This window comes from Chinchilla lanigera, unplaced genomic scaffold (assembly GCF_000276665.1).
Source record: "Chinchilla lanigera isolate Chin_1 unplaced genomic scaffold, ChiLan1.0 scaffold00141, whole genome shotgun sequence".
Lineage (NCBI taxonomy): Eukaryota > Metazoa > Chordata > Mammalia > Rodentia > Chinchillidae > Chinchilla > Chinchilla lanigera.
Genome location: NW_004955542.1, coordinates 586,097 through 609,635, shown reverse-complemented (window position 1 = coordinate 609,635; position 23,539 = coordinate 586,097). Strand labels below are relative to the sequence as shown.

Sequence of the window (23,539 nt, the reverse complement as noted above, 5' to 3'; positions counted from 1 at the left end):
AATAAAGAGTCTGCAGAAACAGGCCTGCATCTGCCCAGCGCTGGAATTTGCAGGCAAGGACTTTAAAATGCCATTATAAATTGTTATAGAAAGCAGAGGAATTGAGGAAAAAATGGACAAGATTACTGAGAATGTGAGAAGCAAGGAAGTTTTAAAAGTAGCAAAACAGAGCTTGGGGTGTAGCTCAGAAATAGGACGCTTGCCAGGCACACTCAAAGCCCTGGATTTGATCCCCAGCACTGGGAAGAGGAAGAAAAAAGGGAGATGAGAACAAGGAGGAGAAAAAAATAGAGATTCTAGAACTGAAAATAAAACATTTGAAATGAATAAATTAGATAGGCTTAGCAAGAGAAAAATTCATAGAACTCAGGACAATATAATTATCTAAACCACAGATAAAAGAGAAAAATTAACTTTAAGATGAGTTATTAACTATGAAAAAATGAATTTAAAAATAGGATAGATATCAGGTATCTGTGGGACAATATCAAATAAGCCCAGAAATATAAGACAGAATGGGCAAAAGAAATATTTGAAGAGATAATTACTGAACATTTTCTAAAAAAGAAATACTCCACATCAATCTGTAGATCCAAGAAGCTCAGCAAACCCCTAAACAGGACAAATATTGTAGTAAACAAAGTTAAGACCTAAAAATGTATATCAGTCAGGTGTTATTCAAATGTGAAAGATAATAAACATATTCTCATGCAAACAGCCTCGGAGGCTTAGCAGAAAAAGTCCTTGTTTTGGCAGAATACTTAAATCATAAGAAATCCAGGCAAGAGAAAGAAGAGTTATTACATATTGGCAAAGCTTATCCCTATCCAAAAGGAAAGTAGGCAATCGGGGGAAATGGCACATATGAAGACTAAAAAGAATTACGGAGCCATGGTGGTGGTACACCCCGTAATCCCAGCACTTGGAGGCTGACTCAGGAGGATCACTTTGAGTTTGAGACCAGCCTAGGCTACCTAGTGAGTTAAAGGACAGCTTGAACTACATTGTAAGACCTTGTCTCAAAAAAAAAGACAGGAGCTAGGGATATAACTCAGTGGCACAGCGCCTGCCCGGCAAGCACGAGGTCATGAATTAGATTCCCAGTACCAAAAAAAATAAAATAAAATAAAAATAAATTATGGTAGAAAAAGCACAGACAAATATGAATATACTAAACTCTCTAGGTAAGACGTTATCAGACTTGCTACAAACAAAGCAAGCTATATGCTGCTACAAGAGATACTCTGAAAACATAAGGACCAAAAGTAAAAATCAAGAACAAGTATCAGGGGAACAAAAATCAGAAAGCTGGAACACCAGCACCACTGTCAGAAAAACTAGGCTGCCATTAAGAGCAGCAACAGAGGGAGACAGCACCGCAATGAACACCCAGCCCTGGACACAGCAGTCCTGACAGCCACGCAGCAAAGTCCTAGCTATGGGAGAGTCCGAATCCACCAGAGCACCAAGAGGTTCTGGCCCCCTGTCTCAGTTAGCGGCAGGTTAAGGAAGGAAACGAAATCAGCAAGATGAAGATTTGAACAACACACTCAACAGCTTGAGCTAAAGCATTCTGTCTGAACAGGAAAAGATGTGAGTAATAACAAGAAGGCACGTTTTAAAATCTTTATGGAGACTGGAGATACTTTAAAAGCTGTTTTGAAATAGCTCATGAGTCAAAGGAGAAATCATAAGGGATGCTGAAAATTTTTAAATGATTAACAGTGGGTAGTTAATGTATCAAAACTTGTGTAGTCCAGCAGAAGGAGGGTTTCCTGGGAAATGAACAGCCTCAATATCCACAAAGCTCAGAATCCATAAACTAAATGTCTTACTTCAGAAGTTAGGATAAAAATAACAAATGATACTATTGAAAGTAGAAGAAAAGAGGCAATAAGGGTAAAAGCCACAACTAATGAAACAGAAACCAAAGATACCAAAGAGAAGATAAAGCTCCTGTCTTTGAAAAGTCTAATAAGATATTCAAGTCCCGCAAGGACTGAGCAAGGAAAATAGCACAAATAAAAACCCTTACCAATTAAAATGATGCTGTAACCACATACACAGCAGATTAAAAACATAGTAAGGAAATGCTATCAGCTACACTATGCAAATAAACTTTAAGTCTTAGAAGAGATGGACATGATATTCATAGAAAAATACGGCTTAAGAAAAGTGACTCAAGGAAATGTAGAACGCCTGCATATCCTAGCACTGTTTAAGGACATTAAAGCAGTAGTTAAGCGTTTTCCCATAAAGAAAAGTGGGCCCAAATATTTTTTTTCTTTTCTTCCATGCCAGGGATTAAACCCCGGGCCTCCGCACACTTGGCAAGGGCTCCACCACTGAGCTATATACCCTGTCCTTTGGGAATTATTTTTGTTTTATTTTGAGACAGGGTCTTATTAAGTTGCCCAGGCTGGCCTTGAACTTGCAGTTATGCTGCCTCTGGAGTAGCTGGGATTACAGGTGTGAGCCACCATACCCAGCTTATTTTATGGGTGAATTCTACCCAATGCCAAGAAGCAGGTCTTGTAGTATTTTACAGATTCTTCGAGAGAGCAGAAAATCAATATGTGTCAATGCAGCCTATGTGTTTAAGAAAGGAATAATATCAACCTTACATAAGCTCTCTTGGAAAACAGGAGGGAGAGCTACTTCTACACTCACTTGATGTAGTACTGCGTTGATACCCAGTCTGGCTCTGATACCCAAGGAAGATGGAGACATTACAAAAGTTAAAATTATAAGCTAATACTACGGTTATAGACACAAAAACTCTTAACAGTTACTACATCAAACCCAGTATTGCACAGAAAGGATAACATAGTCGCAACCAGGTGGGAGTTAGCTCAAGAACACTAGTTGGCCCAACATTTGAAAAGTAAGCAATGTACATTACAGTACTTCACCATACTGAGATGGAGAAAACTGTATGATACTTCAGTTGATACAGAAAAAGCATGTGAGAAAATTTAACTTTATTTAAAATTCTTAATGAACTAAGAGTAGAGGTATTTTCCCCAGTCTGATAAAGGACATCCATAAAAATGCACCACTAACAAAAGTCAGTGCTGAAAGCCTTTGCCTTGTGATGAGAACCAGGCACAGTGTCCGTTGCCCTCATCCTTCTCAGCATCTTCCTGGGGGCCCTGGATAGCGGGATGATGTGGAAACGGCGGGTGTGGCTACTGAAGGCAGAGAGGGCCATGACTCATCTCATCTACAGAGACATTTGACTATATAAAGATTAGGAGCTTAAATCCCTAACTCCTGAAGAAGAAAGTGAAATACAAGCTAGAACCTGGAATTCTGCTGTGTATATATGTGTATACGTGTATACATGTGGGTATGTGTAAATATATATATATGTCTATATGTGTTTATATGAGACTGATTATAAAACTACAAGAACACTAATGAATCAGTAAAAAAAAAAATAATAACCCAGTAGGAAAATAGGCAAAACATGAACAGGTTGTCCATGGAAGAAGACATACATAAGACCACTGAAATAAAAAGAAATAGTCTACTTCATTAGTAATTAGGTACATACCAGTCAAAAAAGAAGAGTGAGGTACATTTGGTTGGCAAAATTCCATCATCTAAACGGCCTGCGTGGGTGAAGGTCCACAGGAGCTCTTAGAGACTGCTGGTGGGAGTGGCACTTGGTGCAAGCACTTTGAAATGATTTGGTAACTTCCCTGTGCAGTTCACCATCAGCACAGCCTGAGTCCCAGCAGTTCCACTTCTAGGAACAGCTAAGTAAAGCCTGCACATCCACACTAGCAGATGTGAAAGCACATTCACGGTAGCACCTTCTGTGATATCCAGCACCGTATGTAGAACCAACACAGTGCCCAGCAGACAAGAAGGCATGACGTGCTCACCACGGATTATATAGCAGCGAACATCGCCAAGTGCTGGGACCCCAAACAACACAGCCTTCTCTTAGTAATAAAGTGTTAAGTGGAAGAGAGCATGTATTGTGATATTCTATTAATAAAACTCATAAACAGCAAAAGCAGTACCATATACTGGATAGGCAATTTATAAAATTTAAAAACCTAACTTTAAAAAGGCAAAGATGAAATAACTACAGAAATTGGTATCCCAGAGGGGCAGAGCCCTGAGCAGATGAGCACCTAATATTCAGGCTCCAGGGTGGGTGGGGGTCATTACCATTCATTCGTTACTTCCTGGACACTGCAGTTAGCCATTTAGTTTTGGGGGGTTTTGGTTGTTTTTTTTTTTTTTTTGCTACTGGGACTTGAACTCAGGACCTTGTGCTGGCTAGGCAGGCACTTGTGCCACTAAGCTATATCCCCAGCCCTGCAGTTAGACATTTAAACTCAGGAGCACAATGCCTGGTTTAAAAGAAATCTATGGTGCATCTTTTAAAACTATCAGTTAGTCCCACAAATGTACTATTTTCCCACAGCTGTTAGTGATAGAAATGGCAAGATCAGGCACAAGACATTCCTGCCAAACCCTCTGGGCCTGTCTACCTGATGGTGTGGGTGGGTGTTAAATCCCACTGTTTTCTGAGAGGCTGGAGGTGATCATGAGTGTCCAGGGCCTTTAACAGACCAGGCCATGCCCAGCCCCTGGGACCATATCCCCACCTCCCCGCAAGAGTGTCCATCCCTGGATGTGGCCTTCCAGAGGACCAAGGGGATGGTGTGGACTCTGACTCCTCAGACCTCATTTATACTCATCCTAGTAACTGCCACGCGGCTTTATTCTTGGGTCTCTCCTCTCTCCCAGAAGTGGACAAGTGCCAGTCTCAGCCTTGCCTGAATGGGGGCTCCTGCCAGAGTCAAGCTGCTGGGTACCAGTGTCTCTGCAGTGCAGGGTACGAGGGAGCCCGCTGCGAGCTGGGTAAGAGTAAGAGGGCTGGCCCACTGGGGTGGCAGCTGAAGACGTGGGCCCCTGGCCATGGCCACCTTGCCAGCCACTCTTTCCCCTGGACAGCACTGTCTTGTCCCTCAAGCTGCTGCCAGCTTTGCTGTCTGGGACAGAGATTTACAAACATCTCTGCCTTCTTCTGCCCTGGAGACTGAGCCCAGCTGAAAAACTCTGACCAGGGAGGTGGGCAGGTCTCAGGACTGCCCGCCAGTAGAGCGGGGAGGCCTGCTCAGTGTGTGGCTGATGGATGGGCCCCTCACCCCCGGGGCCTATGTGTATAGCTTGCACTCTGAGTCAGAGATGCTGCCTCAGAAAGGAGCTTAGAACTGTGTCCAGGAGAGCCTGGGGTGGGGGTTGTGCTAGCAGACAGTGCAGGGGTGTCCACAAGGACCCAGGTGGGGCTGTTGGAGGGGAAGGCCGAGGCCCAGCGTGCCAGCCCCAGGCCAAATTCTCAGGGCCACAGACTCCTGGGGACATGCAGAGGTTCTTGTTGTGCAGACATGGACGAGTGCCAGGCACAGCCTTGCAGAAACGGGGGCTCCTGCAGGGACCTCCCGGGGGCTTTCATCTGCCAGTGCCTCACAGGCTTCGTTGGAGTCCACTGTGAGACAGGTAGGGCTCCCCTTGATGTGTGATGTGTCCCCATGTGCAGAACCCAAGCCATGGACAGTCAGGGAGAGGGACACCCAGGATGGTGGCTGCCTCGGGAGGAGGGAAGTTGCCCACCCCGTCCAGCCTCTGCTCCTCGCTGCCCTGTCCCTTCTTCTGCTGTCCTGCCTCCCTCTCCCAGAATCCCCCACCCAGCTCGAGCCAACTGTCTGGCTGTTCTCCAGAGGTAGATGCTTGTGACTCCAGCCCCTGCCTGCATGGAGGCCGCTGTGAGAACGGCGGTGGGGCCTACCTGTGTGTCTGCCCGGAGGGCTTCTTCGGCTATCACTGTGAGACAGGTAGGGGCAGCGGGTTCTCTCTAAAGGCTGCTCCTTGAGGACTATGGTCCTTCCTCTGGTCCCCTTGGTGCCTCTGAGCCTGCTGCACTTCCTCCCCAGAGACCCCACCTCACCCCAGCTCATGCCCAGGCCACGCCTCATGTCACAGGACAGGCCACGCTCCTTGCAGCCCCACGTCCCACGGTCTCCATCCTTCTGCAGCCTGTGTGGGGACCCTCCAAGCAGGGCCTTTCCTGGCCACTCACCCATCCCTCTAGAGTTCCCTGGAGCACTCCAGTTGCCCTGGAACTGCCTCTTCCCACCAGAGTCCCCTTCCTAGGACGGGAGCCATGGGGTGGGAACCTAGCATGCGATAAGGCTGTGTTAGAGCACAGGCACCATGATGGTGCTATCCCATGCTCATCAGGCAGGAAAGACCCCACTGAAACCCCACATTCACTGCTCCCCCAACAGTGAGTGACCCCTGCTTCTCTAGCCCCTGTGGGGGCCGAGGCTACTGCCTAGCCAGCAACGGGTCCCACAGTTGCACCTGCAAGGTGGGCTACACAGGCAAGGACTGCGGCACAGGTGAGCCGGTGGGTCACCCATGGGGAGGGAGAGGCAGCTGGGATGGATGACTCTCCTTCCCTGGGGGGCTGCCCAAGAGTGGTCCCCAGGGTCAGGGCACAGGCAGTGCTGATGCAGGCAGGAGGAGTGCACCAACACAGCCAGGGTGCAGAGGCAGGAGCCTCCAGGGGGGGCTTGTGGAGGTCCAAGGAAAGGAACCCGGGTGAGGAGAGGGCTCCCAGCCAGCAGCAGCCCACTGCCCAACCCCAGGGACCAGAGGAGGCACCAATGGGCTGGGCTCTCCAGCGGGCAGCTGACCGTGCCCTTCCCTTGTGTCCTGGCCGGAACCCTGAAGAGCTCCTCCCACCAACGGCCCTCAGGGTGGACAGAGTGGAGGAGAGTGGGGTCTCTATCTCCTGGAGCCCCCCCGACAGCCCCACCGCTAGGCAAGTGCTGGATGGTTATGCAGTCACTTACGTCTCCTCCGATGGCTCCTACCGCCGCACGGACTTTGTGGACAGGAGCCGCGCCTCACACCAGCTGCGGGCCCTGGCACCGGGCCGGGCCTACAATATCTCCGTCTTCTCGGTCAAACGCAATACCAACAACAAGAATGACATCAGCCGGCCAGCAGCGCTGCTCGCCCGCACACGTGAGCCGCACCACCCTTGGGGCGGGGCCCTGGCAGGCCCCTGAGGGTCGCCTCAGTGAAAGCGAGCTGAAGCTGCCGGGATCTGCAGCAGGGGTGGCCTGGTGGAGAAAAGGGTGGAGGAGGCAGGCAGCACCCTCCTGGAGCTATGGGCCAGGCCCCTGGAATTAGAGGAGCTCAGGGCCACCCTGGACTCAGACAGCCTGTCCCTATCAGAGCAGGGTCCCACCGGAGACCAGATGTGTGCGAGGGACCGCCACCCACGCCCACCCTCTGGGTGGGGCACTGCACCACCGGGGGCTGAGGGCTGCAGCGGGGCTCTGGGCTTGGCCCCTCCCTAGTCCCTGTGCGGCGGCACCAGGCACACGGAACTGAAGTCGAAAGTGCCCCTTCCCTGCAGTCCCCAAGGACATTGCTGTTTCCGTCCTCATGCCAGCAGTGTCCAGCCATGCCCAGGTGCCCACTGCTACACCAAGCTGTCAGCACAAAGAAGGGGAGTGCTTGGGTTAGCAGGGCTTGGAAGTCTAAACCAGGACAGAGATATGGGCTGGCTCTGAGGTCCTGGCTGCCCCAGAGCTGTGCCCACAGTGGCTGCTCTGTGGCCAGCACTCCCACAGGGGGCACCTGGACACCTCCACCCAAGTCCCTCCTGGGCCACTGAAGGGCGCCTCTCTCCAGCTCCTCTGTGGGATCCCTGCACCTGTAGAGCCTTGTTTTGTCTTGAGGCCCCTCCCCTGGGAGCAAGGAGGAGCTGGCCCCTACTGAGCAGCCTGCTGCCCCCCTCAGGACCCCGCCCTGTAGAGGACTTCGAGGTCACCAACGTGACAGCCAACACTATCTCAGTGCGCTGGGCACTGCACAGGATCCACCACGCCACTGTCAGCAGGGTGCGCGTGTCCATCCTCCACCCAGAGGCTCCTGAGGCCCAGGCCACCGATGTGGACAGGAGCGTGGACCAGTTCACATTTGGGTAAGCAGAGACACAGGCTCGTGTTCCGTGTCTGTGTACCTACTATCCCTGCCTGGATAGGTCTGGGGCCCAGGGAGTCAGGCTCAGCTCTGGGGCCTCAGTGTGTCCGTTGGGGGAAGCCTGGCGTTTGTCCAGGACCCCACGATGAACCCCATGGGGTAGCCACTGGTCTGAGGGGAAATCAGGGCAGGCACTGCTGGCAGAGAGAGGAGGGCAAAGGCAGGGGTCTGGCAAGTGGCCCCTTGTGGTTCCTGGGTCACTGCAGGGGCAGGGGCAGGGGCAGAGGGAGGTGAGGGGGTGCTCCCCGACAGCAGCCTCGGGTCAGCACAGGGGCTGCTGTGTGAAGGGCTGAACCTGACCGGCCCTGATGGAGTCCAGCTACCAAACAGTTGTGTGGGACAGACTCTGCCCTGCACTGGTGGGGGCAGAGGCCCCTGCTTCTTCCTCCGCTGTCTCCACCAGAACCTGCCGCTCCCTGTCTTGAGTCACACTGCCCCGTGATGGCGAACCTTTTAGACCTGTCAGTGATAACAAACACCCAGCTGCAGCACATGTGCTGTAGTTTCACCACCACGGAACTGCCGGAGGTGGCCTATGGAAGGCACACAGCAGAGCCCCGGGTGGGTGTGTGAGCGGTCATGGTCCCAAGACCACCCAGCCAGGCTCACCACGAGCACCCAGCACAGGGCGGCTCCTGCAGCCAAGACCCACCACAGAGAGGGGACAGGGTGAGCTCCGGGCTCCTCCCCGGGGACCTGAGCCATAAGCCCTGCGCCCGGGCTGTTTCAGGGCTGGCCACACAGCACCCTGTGCCAGTGCACATGGAAAGTCCAGGCCCCAGGAAGGTCTTCGTGTGAATCACAGTGTCTGGAGACACTTCAGGCACAGGGAGCCTCTCACCTACAGGGCAGTGGGGAGCCCCTCAGTCCCTGCCCCCAGGTGCAGCCCCTGGCTGGCTATGCAAGCCTGTGTGGTGATCTTGTCTGCTGCCCCTTCTCTGGCCTTGCCCCTCTGACCACACTGTGGCTGCCCGCAGAGCACCAGACCCTTCTCAGTCCTGACCTGGACAGCAGGCCTGAGGGCTGCAGAGCTGCTCCTTGTGAAGCAGCCTGATCCCCATGAGGACACCCCCGCTGTTGGTCACACAGAGCTGGCTACTGGCCCCAGATATCCCTGCCCTCCTTCTTCCTCTTTCAGGGCCCTGCTGCCAGGAAGGAGATATACAGTGTGGGTGGCCACCCTCAGTGGGCCTGGGGGAGCAGAGCATCCCACCGAGAGCCGGGCCTCAGCGCCGCTGCCCGTGTGGACCCGTAAGTAGGCAGCAGTCTCCATGCCCACACAGTGTCCTCCTAGAGCTCTGGCCTCCTCCTTCTCCAAGTGTCCATGTGCCAGAAACCCAGGCCCTGGCCTTCTAAGGTCCCTTCCCATGGGGCCCTAGGAGGGGCTGCTGTGCTGGCTGATCAGAGGGCCTGAGAGCACACTGGACTGAGAGTGCCCCTGGAACTGTGTAACTGACTCCCTGTGCCTACAGTCCCTGGTGTCACCAGGCCACAACCCTCCCACTGTGTAGAGGACATGGGATGGACAAGTACCAGGGAGAGGTACGTCACAGCAGGCCTAGGAGGAGTGGTGGTCTGCACAGGACCTCCCCTCCTGGGGACAGTGTGCTCTCTCGGACACAGCCCACCTCAGGGAGGCACTGGAAGGCCCATGTGGCAAGGACCCCTCCCTGTCAAGCCTCCTTCATCTATCCTGTCCCCACCATTACCAGGACTACTCAGGTGTCCATGGTAACCAGATCTGGCTTCTGGGAAGGCCTCAGGAATACCTTTCAGGGCCTATGCTGTGTCCCTGTAAGTCACTTTCCGCCCTGTCCTTCACCTCCCTCTGCTGTCTGCGCCTTGTCCAGGGCCGCTGCCACCAGCAAACCTGACTGCCTCCCGTGTCACAGCCACCTCTGCCCACATGGTCTGGGATGCCCCCACACCAGGAGTATCGCTAGAGGCTTACGTCATCAACGTGACCACCAGCCAGAGCACCAAGAGCCGCTACGTCCCCAATGGGAAGCTGGTGTCCTACACAGTGCGCGATCTGCTGCCTGGGCGGCGGTACCAGCTCTCGGTGACAGCTGTGCAGGGCACAGAGCAGGGCCAGCTGCACAGTGAGCCCACCCACCTCTACATCATCACGTGTGAGTGCCCCAGGCCAGGTGGGGTGGTGTGCTGGGGTGTGGGTCCCTGTCTAGGACCCTCACCTGAAATGGGCCACGCTGTCCCCAGGACATCAGCCAGGCTGGGAACAGGCCTGGTGCAGCGTGGCAAGTCTGAGCGGGGGTGCTCTCTGCATGAGGGAGGGATGGGCTCATCCAGGGGCACTGACAGTCTGGACAAGCAGGCATGTCCAGCCTCCCTACACTGCGCCCTGCACTACACCCAGGCAGGTGGGCAGGCAGCACAGGGCATCACCCTGCAGCGGGTGCCAAGTGGGCAGTGTGGGAAAGGCCCCAGAAGTGGCCTGGCAGGCTGGGCCTTACCCACAGGACCTGCTGGACATGAGCATGGCGAGGGACCAGGAGGCTGGGAGGGCTAGGAGATAGAGGGTGTTTCGCCCAGCGGACTGAGAGCATCTGGGTGAGGGCTCAGGAGACCCACCAAGAACCAGGGTTTGTTCCCCAGGGCAGGGAGCCCCTGCTGACATCCACCAGCAGAACATGCTCTCCCGCTGGTATTCTCAAAGAAGTGAGAACACCACCTGTGTGGGCAGAGCAGGGGGTGAACCATGGCAGTGACAAGAGCAGGAGACCAACAAGCCGAATGCAGAGCCAGACAGACCGGAGCCTGAGAGTAGAGAGGCTCCCTCCTGCTCCCCAGCTCTGCAGTCTCCCAGTGTGGCTGCAGGCATACCTGCTAGGTGGGAAAGGTAAGCTGGGGCCAGGGAGAGATCTCAGCCTGCCTAAAGAGGCAGCTTCTAGGATGCAGACAGACCAGGTGACCTGGGCCAGGTCCCCATGTCCATCCAGTGTCTGAATGCAGAAGGACACCGTGGGTGATGTGCCTGTCAGGTGGACAGCAGCATCTCTCCCTCCCCAGGCAGGAAGAGTGAGTGTGGGCTGGGCTGGGCAGGGCAAGGGTACCCCAGGCCAGCCCTGTGGCCGCTACCTTCCACCTGCCTGCTCTGCAGCCCCCAGGGACAGTACCGACAGACGCTGGCACCAGGGAGGACACCACCCACGGGTACTCAGGAATAGACCACCCCCTGTGCGCCTGCCAGAGCTGCGCCTGCTCAATGACCATAGCCTCCCTGAGGCACCAACCCAGCCGCCCAGGTACATGCCCTGGCCTAGCCTTGTGGTCCCAAAGGTGTGCTCTAGCCATGGTGACCTGCCACCCCGTGCTCTCGCAGGTTCTTGGAGCTTGTAGATGGACGGGGACGTGTGAGTGCCAGGTTTAGTGGCCCACCCAGCAAACCAGTCACCTCAAGATCACGTGAGTGCTCTAGCTTACCTGGGACAGACTCAGTACCACTCCCCCTTGTCCCTTACAACCTGGATGTGAAGATACCCAGCATCCAACCCTTCCCCAGCCAAGACCTTGGGAGGGGCCAGCTGGTAAGGGGCCTCTGCGCTGGCAGAATGTGACCAGAGATGTAGGCTGCAAACAGGCACACCTGGGAAGTCCAAAATAAAGCCATTACAAGTAGATGCAGAGGTGACTTGCTCTGGGAGCCAAGAGTGCAGCCTGCACAGAACGACAGATGAGAGGAGGAGGTGGTGCAACCCCCAAGGAGCACGGACGGAGGGACAGCAGTGGCTCTGAACCCAGGAAGGAGCGCGCCCCTGCATTAGCTATAAGGAGGCGGGGTCTGATAGAGTGGGTCACTGCAGCCTTTCCACAGCCACTGGGGTAGGAGGGTGGGACCTGATCCTCCACAGGAGGCAGCACATGGGGACCGGTGGGTGGCAGGAAGCTGCTCAAAAGGACCACCAAGACAGGCCTGGGCACAAAGCAGCATTCCGAGTGTTCACCTCTGGCTTTCCCAGAACCCACCAGCCTGGTGCCACTTGAGAACACGGAGGAGGCCCCTGAGCAGGTCTACCTGGCCCTCCAGCTCCCTGAGCGCACCGACAAGGACACGGAACGTAAGTCAACAGCATGAGGGGCTGGGGACTGACTGTGCTCAGGTCACCAGTGAGGAATCCCACATCAAGGGGTCTGGAGGCACAGGGTCCGCCCAAGGGGCAGCCAGGCACCCCCTCCTGGAAAGTGGTGGCATCCGTCCTCCACAGGTGGCAGGCAGGGAGCAGGCTGGAGCGGGACCCACTCAGTCACCTGGGGCCGTGTTGGAAGGTGGCCTCCCCGCAGCTGTCCCTGCAGCCCCACACCCTCGCTGCTCTGCACAGCCATGTTGAGTGAGGAAGATGGGAATCAGTGGTGGGAGTGCACACAGTGCCAGCCTGGCCTGAGCGACACCCAGCCAGGCTGGGCCTGCATCCAGGCTCCACGGTGCCTGCACTGTCCCTGGTGCAGTGCTCCACCTTGTGACAGCCACAGCCAGGGAGGTCTCCAAGGAGGCTTCTCCCCTGTGGACAGCATGATGAATGATGCTCCATATGCAGTCAGACTCTGGCCCTGACTGGAAGGTTCTGCTACACCCCACGGCCCCTTCTCCTGAGTCACGCCATGGGCACAAGCTGGGCTCACCCATCCTTCTGACCCCAAAGAGAGCCAAGCATACAGAAAGGCATGAACTCTGAGGAAGGTCCCCAAGGACAGCTGCAGTAGCAAAGGAGGTTTTTGCAAATGCTGGCTCCACTACGACCAGTCCACAGCCTCCCTTCACTGCAGGCAGGCTCACAGGCTCTTGGCTCATGAGGGGCAGGCGGGCAGAACAGTGAGCGGCCACCAAGGAGGATGTCCTTCCCTAAAGGCACAGCTCATCCTGTGAGCAGACACTGGCGTTGTTGCTTTTGGAGTGGCACAAAGCAGGCATCCCATCAAATGGTTTCCATTACATCTGCCTCTCTAAGTATTAGGCGCTCATTTCATGAACCTGAGAAATAAGGACTTGAGCTGGCTCCCCTCAACCCATTCACTGGCCCCGAGCTCAACATGACCCTGGAGGCTGCCAGACAGGGCCCACGCCCCTGTGGGGTGAGATGACTGTAAACGCTGGGCAGGAAGAGCTGGACGTGGCCTGGTTTCTTACGTGCTCGCTGTCGTCACGGGGCGGTGGCTGTGTGAGACACTGGCCCTCAGGTGCAGACGCTGCGAGGGTTTACAGAAGCGCTGCTGTGAGCTGCTCTGCAGTGCCCGAAAGGTAACGGAAGACGGGAGTGCACAAAATGGGTTAGGTGGAAGCTCAGTTACCCAGGTTCTTCACAGTCCATATGTGGTAGGGTTAAAAATAAGGGATTTTTCTTTGCTTTAAGCCCACAACTCATTTTAAGCAGAAAAGAAATTCCTCCAGCTGGGCACAGTGGCCCATACCTGTAATCCTAGAATCCTGGGAGGCTGAGGCAGAATAATCGAAAGTTCAAGCCCAGCCTGGCAACCCAGCAATTGGGCAAAGCGCTGTTCCAGTTGGTGAGCTGGGAATGGCAATGCACGCCTGTAATCCTAGCACTCGAGAAGCTGAGGCAGGAGGACTACTGCCTTTCAAGGCCAGCCTGAACTATGTAGCAAGCCCCTGCCTGAAAAAAGGGGGTGGAGTAGGAATGTAGCTCAGTGAGAAGGCCCTGGGTTCAGTCCCCAGTAATGAAGAGCACAAGAAAAGCCCCAGAGAAGGGGCTGGTGCTGGCCAGCAGTGGCCTGAGGCCTTCACAGGCACCCTGGGCCCAGGCCCAGGAAGCCCCTGGAGAATATGGGGAAGGGCTGGATCCCACGGTGGGGGATGGAGCCTCTTAAAACTAGATGTGGTAAGTGCTGCATAATCCTCACTCTTCAGCCTTCTCAATGCTTTCTAAGTTAAAACATGAAACAACAGGTGTCTCGACAAAGCTGGAGAAAAGGACAGAAGCTAAGGGCAGCCGGCACTTGGGGGGCAAGGCAAGGCTATTGCTGTGTGGTAGGGACACACAGGGAGGTGGGCACAGACATGAGCACAGAGGACGCCAGCCAGTTCTGCACCGTAGGCACGGGCCTCAGGCTCCATGCAGAAGCAAGCCTGTGTAGGGCCAAGGCCACGGAAGAGCAGGCGGGGAGGGGTGTGACGAGCTCGGCACAGATGCCCAGTGGACTCTCTCCTTCCTCTTTCCTTGAAGTCAGAGGTCGGGCCCAGGCGATGGAAGCCACCTCCTCTCTTATCCTCTCTCCACACACCTGGCACGAGCCCTTCCTCCAGGCCCAACAGAAGTGGGTCACCCAGAGGGGCAGCCTGCCTGCCAGCAACTGACTCTTCTGGCTCTTTTCCAGGTGCCCAGGGAAGCTGCTCAGAAGATGCCTGTCACAACGGAGGCACCTGCGTGCCTGGCGCCGACACCTACAGCTGTGACTGTGGGCCAGGGTTCAAAGGCAGGCGCTGTGAGCTTGGTAAGTCAGGGCTGGCCACAAAGTGGGGCCTGGACTCGGCCACAAGTGGGTTTGCCTGGGGGAGGGGCCCAGGTCCAGAGGCCGACGGGCAGGGACCTCTGAGGTGACCAGGAGCCATGGGGGACTGCACAGCCACCAAAGCACCAGGATGAAAGGTGCTGCCTGACAGGGAGGAGGAGAAAGTCACAAACAGGGTCCCAAGCAGCAGCCACAGTGCAGCAAGGCATGGCTGCAGGGCAAGCGTAGAGGTGAAAAGGAGCAGAACCCACAGGAGAGACAGGGACTCCGCTTTTGGACTGAGTGCCAAGGGAGGCCAACAGGCAACCTACATCTGCTAGACCATCCCAAGGCCAGTCTGGCTGCAAAGATGGCCCAAGGCAGGGTGACCCCTGTGGGCACTGAGCACCCCTGGGAACAAGGCCTCTATCCCAGGAAGCAGGCAGTGAGGACCCCCAGGCTCCCCCACAGGGAAAGGCAGGAAGAAAGGCCTGCTCTGGCCCAGAGCTTCCTCCAAGCCCCCACCTGTCCCTTCTGTGCCCGCAGCCTGTGAAAAGGTGCCTCGCCCCTGCACGAGGCTGTTCTCGGAGACGAAGTCTTTTCCAGTCTGGGAGGGAAGCGTCTGCCACCACATGTAAGTTGTCTGCCCTCAGCCTCACTGCACTGTAGAGCTCTCAACTTCCCCAAGGGTTTTCGTACTAACCTGCGGCAGCAAGGCTGAGTGGCCGGCTGGGCCTCCATAGCTGAGCACCTGGCCCGATGCCTTTAGCCTCCTCTCCCACACCTTGGGCCCCCCTGGACACAAGGCCACACCATATGGACGTCAGGACTGACCATCCCTTCCCTTCCTCGGAGCCCTCTGGGAAACAGACAGCACATGAGACCACCAGTCCCAGAGAGGCCTGAGAAAAGTCACAGACAAGGCCCTACACAGCAGCCGATGCGCAGCAAGGCATGGCTGCAGGGCAAGCATGGAGGTGAGAAGGAGCAGAACCTCCAGGAGGGGCACAGGCTCCACACAGCCAGTGCAGTTCTGTCACGTGGCCGTGGGCAGAGCACCCGTGCTGTTTCCCATCTGACCAGTGGGCTGTGGAGGGAGAGACACCTACTGCGCTGGTTTCTGGGGACCACTGCTGCCGACATCTGTGGCTGAGTCGCACTCACAGTGGCTTCAGCTCCAGACCTGACTGAGCACCTACCCATTGCAGTGAGTGCAGACAAGGGCAGAACCTAGTGAGAGCAGGCACGCTGGCCAGACTGCTAAGGAGAAGGGAGAGGTGAAGCTTGGAGAGCCAGGGCGGCCAGAGTAGCCCCCATGGAGAAGGTAACTGCACGGACATGGATGAGGTGGGGATCTAAGGGAAGAACATCCCAGGTGAGGCTGTCTGTTGCCAAGGTTTTGCCTCCCAGTGCCCCCGGTGTGTCTGAGGAACAATGCAGGGGTCAAGTGGGGCTGAAGCCAGTGAGGCAGAGAGTGGTAGGAGGGCAGGGGACCCTCAGAAGGACCCTGGCTTTTGCTGTCCACAATGAGGGGCTACCAAAGCCTTCCGAGCTGAGAGTGATGTGTGATTACATTTCACCGATGCTCTGAGAAGTATGGGAAGAAGGGGGCGAGGGCAAGCAGCTTCATGAGTGCAGTACAAGCCAGGCTCCATCACAGCAGGAAAATGCAGGAGCCTCGGACCCAGATGAGGCTCCCAGCCATGACCCTGGGCTCTGCAGTGTGACCGTCCACACACAGTTCCTTGGTCTTTCCACCCTGCTGGATGCCCCAGATCCTGCCAAGGAGAGCCTTTCACTTACCAGGCGCCTCCTCCACTTTTCCTTGTAGCCCACCTGCATGTCTGAAGTGACCACAGCTGACACGGCTGGGTTTAAATCTACGTTACTGATTATACTTCTTTGATTTGGAATTTGTTGAGCAGTGGCTCTAGGATGTACAACACCCCCCTTCAGCTGTCGGAAGCTACCTTCAGTTACTAGCATCCACCTTTAATGTAACGCCGCTTTCTTCCAACAGCACAGGTCCACTTCCCTCATCATCTGAATCTTCATTAAGCTTTTTTAGTTTCACACGTGCGCGAATGTCACAGTATTTTAACTTTGTTCTCAACAGTTACCTTTTTTTAAAGTGTTCAAAGTAAAGTCTTTTGCATTTACTTGTATATCTGCCACATCTAATACTTGTGTGAGCATTTTGTCCATCAGGTATCACCTTCCTTGACCTAAACATACAGTATCACTTCTTACAGCACAGGTCTGCTGCTAATGAATTCTCTGCTTTTGCCTGAAAAAGTTTTTATCTCATTTTCATTTTTGAAGGAAACATTTGCTAACTATAGAATCACTAGCTGATGGCTGTGATTTTTCTTTTTTTACCTTACTGCTGTCATTCCTTGGTCTTTTGCCCTGCATAGTTTCAGCCAAGACTGCAGTCATGCCCACCTGGGTCCTCCCCACCTCATGGCTGCCTTTACATTTTCTCTTAATCACTACTTCTGGCCAAGTTACATATGAAGTGCTTTGTGTTTTTACTCTCTGAAGTGTAAGCTTTTTTACACCTTTGGGGCTTTAGATTCTGTCCAATTGGGAGCATCAAGGCCATTATTCCTTACATTTTTTCTGTCCTTTCACTCTTCCTCCTGTCCTGGAACTCCATAGATCACTGGAGCCCTTTTCATTTCGTGGAAGTGTTAGACAGATTCTACTGCTGTGTGTCCAAGATCATAATCTTTTCTTCTGCACCATCTAATAATCTGCAATCAATTCTATTCAACGGAATTTCAGCCCTGTCATTTCTAGGCGCCCACTGAGCTCTCCCTTTGATCCTTCACTTCTCTGTCATGTTCACACTGCTTTTGTCACCAAAACGGAGCAAAGGCATCATGTTCAGGGTCGTCACCTGTGACTCCTGTCATCTTTTTCTTTTTTTCTGTCCTTTCCCCTCTCTCAGTTGAGTCATATTTTTCTGACTTTTTAAATGTCTTATAATTTGTTAATGGATCCCAAACTATAAATTTTATGTTACTGAGTACCAGATTTTTTTTCAAGACCATTGTTGGGGGTTTTTTGTTTGTGTGTTTTGCAAGGCACTTTTTGAGTTTAGTTTGATTCTCTTGAGGCTTGCTTTAGAGTATCCTTATTCTAGGGCAGTTTCGCCCCCTTGTTATTAAATGAGATCTGCCCATTCCAGCTCTAGTGTGATACTGCTCCTCTGTCCTTTCGTCCAGCCTCATGGACTCCACTGTGTGCATGCATAGCTTGACCTACAGCCACAGGTTTCTGGGGCTGCTCCTCTGCAGAATTCCTTCCTCTCCAGGACACTGCCCACAACTCCTGTCTTCCTCTGCTTCCCCACTGCAGTCTGTTTCAACCCAGCATGACCACTGCCCAGCTCCCTCTCTGCAGTGCTACGTAATGGTGCTCCAAGCTGAACTGCAGTGTGACTATAGGGCTCATCTTGTGTATCTGTCTTCTAAGGGTTTGCAGTCTGTTTCTTAGATTGCTTGTTTTCTAAGATCAGAAAATAGTTACTTCTTATTTCAGCTTTGCCATCACTGGAGCCAAATATCCAACATTCACAACATAAAGGAGTAGATTTAATTTGGCTCATGGTTTGAGAGGACTCAGTCCAGGGTTGGCAGGCTCCAATGTAGAAACATCAGGGTGAAAAGGTGTGGTGTGGGGCAAAGCTGCTCATGCCTCACTGGCTGGAAAGCAGAGCTGAGGAGCCACACCAGAGAAGAGGCCAGGGCCCAGATACAGTATCCAAGGTCATTCCTCATGACCCACCCAGACACACCCAGAAATGTCCTTACAAACCCCTAGGCAGCTCTGAAGCCAATCAAACAGACATCCAGTTCAACAGTCACAGTCATATGCCTTGTGCACGCTGGGAGTTCGCCCTGGGAGGCCCAAGCACCAGGCTTAGCAAAGCTTCCACCAGACTTGGCATGGGCGGCAGCTCTCCCATCAAGCTACTGTGTGACTCAGAGACAAACCCCTTTCCATTCCTGTCACCTATAAACTTGTAAGAGAGGTGGTATGCAGAGCTCCCACTTTACATAACACTGAGACTTACAAGTTAAACAGTCTTACTCGAAGCAGCCTGGTTAGTAAATGGGAGAGGCAGGCTTGGAGTCAAGTCTCCTGGTCCAAACAGTCCACATCTGCAAGCTTCTCAGTCTTCTCCATGAAATCCCCAAATAGACAGGATTGGGGTCACCCCTTCCCAAGGCCTTGAAGTAGTGTGCTTCCAGGAAAGTCATGTCATTGAAATGTCACCCGGCATCTTCTAATACCATACAGCTTTGTCAGCACTCATCAAAATGCACTCGAAAATGGGTACATCTTATGTATACTATACTCAGTAATGTTTTAAAACTCACATGGGTTTTTATGTTAGACATTTACATGTACTCACAGGAGGTTAAGATTTTATCAGGAAAATAGTGGTCTTCCCCTCAAACACCATGGAATTCACCTGTGGTCAGCACAGCCTAGGCCAAGCAGCTAGGTAACATTTACTTCGGTGTCTGGTTTCACAGAGCTTTCTTGTGATAACAGGTATAAAAGAGTCTACAAAGTTCACCAAGATGTCTGCTTCAAAGAGCGCTGTGAAAGCACAAGCCTCAAGAAACCCCAACCAGGTGCATCTCGGGGCCCCAGCTGAAGCCTGCATATAGCTCAGGGCAGTGGGCAGAGGTGACGGGTTGGCTGAGCCAGGTGGCTGGGCCCTGAAATGCAGACCCTGCGCAGCCGTGCCTGCTCAGTTATGTGTCCATGCCAGGCTGGGCATGAAGGCACGGCAGTCTGCACACTCACACAGGACGTGGTGCACAGTGAGAAGGCACGTGTTCCCTACAGGTCCCAGTGTGTGACCACAGACACAGGGCACTCATTTACTGTGCTCACACCTAGGTTTCTTCTCAGAGGGTTTGAGGTGGCCACAGAATGACTGCTGTTTGGGTTTCACTGCTCTCACAATGGGGTCTGACCCTCAGTCATCCCTCCATAGACACAGACCTTGTTAGCATGATGGGGCACCAGGCAATGGCTAAAGGGTGCCACTCACCTAGGGGTGCCACTCACTCCATCGCCCCCGTTCTTGCCTGCCCCCTTCCACACCCTCCCCGTGACACACATCCAGCCAGCTGCTGTCTTCTCTTTCCACGGTGACCCCCTGGATCCAGGCTCACACTGAGATGTCAGTCTGTGCACCCCTGGAGCAGATATGAGCAGCAGATGGCTAGGGCAGCATCCTGGATGGAGGGCGTGCATGGTGAGAGGTACACAAGTCTCTTTGTCTTAAAGCACTTTTCTTAATTATTTCAGGAAACAAAGTAACAGTCAAACACTGAAGAAACCTTAAGGTGCCTTACCCAGCCAACCTGAGAGCTGTTGGCCAGAGGGAAAGGTGGGCCCATCTGCCCCAGGCCAAGCACTGCGGCTCCTCTTGGCACTGCCACAGCAAGCACGCGGGCTCTGCTATTATAACCCTGACCAGAGGCTGTGGAATCCCACCCACGCCTCCCAGCAGGCATAACCTGGTCAGCCTCAGACACAGTCATCTTCAGGTGGAAATAAGTCCCACTGTCTCAAGGGGAAGGAGAGTAGCTGGAAGAGGGCCTTCAAGGAGGCTGGAGACTACCCAGAAGACCACCTGGCCCCCTGGAGGGAAACCGGATCAGGTGGTGGGAGGGCAAGGAAGGCTGAGAACCCTAGGGGTATGAGAAGAGCATCCTACTGTGAATGGCGTTCTACTGGAAGGAAAATGGGCTGAGGCCTTGGCCAAGCAACATCTGGGAGGTCCTGAAGACAGCAGACACTGGTATTTCCCACATCATCAACTCTGAAATCAAAGAAATGCTACCTTTGTTTGATCCAGCATTTCCCAGACTCTTCTGCAGATGAAACTCTGCATCATGCTCACCTCCCTGCATGTGCTCTGCTGACTCTTAAAGAGCACTGTTATTCACAACTGATTGGAAAATACTGAGTGGGGCCACAGAAACACGCCTGCAGCCTGAAGCCCACTCCACACCGAACTTCTCAGCTGCACGATGTCAGTGGGATGAAAGCTGTGGCCTCCAGCAGCTGCCTGCACTGCCTCTGGACAAGCTGGCCTTGTAGGGCAGGAGTTGCCTCCATCAGGAGCCACCTTGGGCAGTCTCCCTTCTCTTCCACAGCTCAGGAGAAGAGGAAATGTCACTCAAAGGGCATAGACCAGCCAGAACCATGGGGCTTCTGGGATTGTCTCACACAAATGAGGGGTCCACATCATAGGGCGCACTGGGTACAGCTCTACAGGCATCAGAAGAACAAGCTGTCAGACGAGGCCTATGTGACGGAGCACGTAGCACAGCCAGGCTGGCTCAGATGTGAAGTCTGTCAAGAACAGCTGGCAGCACTCAGTTCCTGTCCCCTCCCCTCTCACCTCTAAAGACACACACAACACTCCACGGTGTGCAAGCAACTGAGTCCTGGTAGGGACCAAGAGTTCATAAACATCCTCAGGGCTTGAAATATTTCATGGCAAAGCACCTGAAATATTAATGTGTATCTTTTAAAAACTCATCTAGCAAATGTTTCTATGAAAACTGTGCAAGCCCCAATTAATTATCAAATACTGATTTATAGAAGTTTTATTCTGAAACAATGAGGAAACTACAGAGGAAACAAATACATCCACCTGGACACCAATCCAAGAACAATACAAAAATTCTCTGTAATCCAGAGCAGCCTCAGCGAGGAGACCCGGTATCACCAAGAGGAAGAGGGAGAGGAAAGCAGCCTGCAGACTCAAGTGAAGCCTCAAGGCTGAGCGCAGACAGCCCTGAAGTCAGGGTGAGTCTGGGCCTCCACTCCCTGCCCTCCACACACAGCCAGGCTGGAATTCTGACACTGGAAGAAGATGGGGTCTCTAGGGACAGTGCTTATGGCCTCCAGAAAAGGGAGTCATGCAGAAGGCAGGCAGTATGCGTCCTCCTCCTCATGCCTCACTTTGTTTTTCCTTCAAAGGCTTTGGGATGTGCCTGTCACTGTCTACCCGCCTCAAGCGTTGCTAAAACCCAGAAAGATGATGTCTAACAACTGGATCATAAAGAGCCCCTGAGAGACAGGGTTCTAGCTGGAGGCAGCCCCTTCTGCAACCTCCAGAAAACAGACTACTACACACACCACCATACCTGGTGACTCCTCCAGGACAAGTCACTTGTGAGGCACTGAAGCCCCTGTAATCTAACCCAGGGTGTGGTTACTCAGAGGTGTAGTCTGTGCCCAAGTGCAGAAGTATGCAGTGCACCCAGGGTAGCAGGGCTTCTGTGGCAATGTTCCTGCAGCACTCAAAAACCAGCTCTCAGACTCCAGTTTCAGAGAGAGAAGCCTCCCTTGATCCCTAACACATGGAGGAGACAAGACCTCCGCCAGCTTCCAAAACCTAGACCAGTGGGATGCACAGGGTGGAGACAAGGGAGCCACCCACTCCATGCCTCCAGTTTATGCTGTCTGGACTAGTGTGACAGAAAGAGGAAATGTTCATTACTACTAAAGGGGAGCTTAGTTTTAATCTATACATGGGTTGGCACTTTTTCTAAAGTTCCAGGTGGTTTTTTGGGCTTTGCAGGCCTCTGTGACAACCACTCAGCTCAGCCACTGGCACAAACCACCACAGAGGTGCAACTGGATGGGGTGGTTGTTCCAATAAAACGTCCTTTACAAAAGCAGGTGGTGGCCAAATTGGCCCACAGTCTACGGTCACCTAGGCTTGACTTAGAGGAAGCCATGCTCTGGACCTGTGGACATTCACAAAACAAAGCTATCCAGACCCTTGCTCAGAAAACCATGCCACACCCCAGAGGTCTCATTCATTTATAAAAATATCCTTTGAAGTTGTATTTTAGGCCATCTGTTTTTATTAAATTTTACATGCACATGTCTGTGTATTACACAGTTTGTCATTTCCAGAGGAGGAACAGCCATGAGGAAATCGCTACTAGAAACACTGCCTGGTCTTCGGAGAGCCAAGGGCAGAGACTGATGAAGGGTGAAGGGAGGGGCAGGTCCACAGATATGCATAGCTGATGCCCACTGCAGCACCGGGGCCTGGCCTGTCCCCTCCACACAAGCTCCAGCAGCACTAGCAACTGGTAAAACAGGCATTACTGAATGGTAGATGCCACTTCCTGTACCATGCTAGTGACCTTATGGCCCTCAGCCACCAGGCAAATGGAGATGCGTTCCTTTTAGGGATTTTTTTGTTTTTTGGGTTTTTTGTGACAGGGTCTTGCTCTGTAGTTCAGGCTGGCCTTGAACTCATGGCAATCCTCCTGCCTCAGCCTCCTGAGTGCTGGGATGACAGACATGAGCCACCATGCCTGGCTTCAATTTTTAATTTAGAATACACTGTTTCAGCAAAAGACAGCGACTGGGTGCTGAGCATTGTGCGGTGTGGTCATACCATCAACCCAGTCTGATGTTTCAGAAGCAGTGTCTGATGTCGAGGGCGTTACAGTTACCTGGTCAGAAGAGCTGCCACTGCTGCTCTCACATGTCCTTCCTAAGACTGATGTGGTCTCTGAAAACATTCAAAGTTCAGCCAGACAAATGAACCCTAATGGAATCTGAAAATTAACAGGGTATAAAGATGTACTTCTGTGCCCGAATGAAAGCAGCAGTATGAGCTGTGGAGTTTACCATTCACCACTTAAAATGGGCTCAGCTGACCATCTCCTCAGGCTTAGGTGTAAGAGCTTACCAGTCCTGCTGCCCAAGAACAATGCCAAAGGAGGGAGACGACAGTCACTGGGATGCTACAAAGGGGAACAAAAGGCAGGAACACAGACGCAAAGTGGGCATCTCCATTGTTCTGCCCTTAGCCACAAACAGCCAGACCGTCAGACTCTCCCTTCCCCACTGGCTGGGGGATACCAGGTACACACAGGACACCTTCACTGTGCCTAGCTTCCTTGGAGAGCCCAAACGCAAGGGCCGCAAG

General features: G+C 53.2%; 1 protein-coding gene across 4 annotated transcripts in view; it reads left to right on the top strand.

Annotated features, from left to right (window-relative positions):
- The window catches only part of Sned1 (sushi, nidogen and EGF-like domains 1), a 41,001-nt gene extending 18,524 nt beyond the window's left edge, over positions 1-22,477 (top strand). For 2 of the 4 annotated variants that reach the window (XM_013508058.1, XM_005411144.2), the window contains 15 exons: positions 4,768-4,881; positions 5,407-5,520; positions 5,742-5,855; positions 6,309-6,422; positions 6,757-7,053; positions 7,837-8,020; positions 9,218-9,330; positions 9,930-10,211; positions 11,201-11,345; positions 11,423-11,505; positions 12,060-12,158; positions 14,431-14,547; positions 15,091-15,178; positions 19,111-19,193; positions 19,879-22,477. In XM_013508058.1, coding sequence (XP_013363512.1) covers positions 4,768-4,881; positions 5,407-5,520; positions 5,742-5,855; positions 6,309-6,422; positions 6,757-7,053; positions 7,837-8,020; positions 9,218-9,330; positions 9,930-10,211; positions 11,201-11,345; positions 11,423-11,505; positions 12,060-12,158; positions 14,431-14,547; positions 15,091-15,178; positions 19,111-19,193; positions 19,879-19,904 — 1,973 coding nt within the window. In that variant the 3' untranslated portion in view covers positions 19,905-22,477. Of the gene's footprint in view, positions 1-4,767; positions 4,882-5,406; positions 5,521-5,741; positions 5,856-6,308; positions 6,423-6,756; positions 7,054-7,836; positions 8,021-9,217; positions 9,331-9,929; positions 10,212-11,200; positions 11,346-11,422; positions 11,506-12,059; positions 12,159-13,046; positions 14,548-15,090; positions 15,179-19,110; positions 19,194-19,878 lie in introns of those variants that run through there. The other 2 variants (XM_013508057.1, XM_013508059.1) reach the window with 2 other exon arrangements.
- The last annotated feature ends 1,062 nt before the right edge of the window (positions 22,478-23,539 follow it).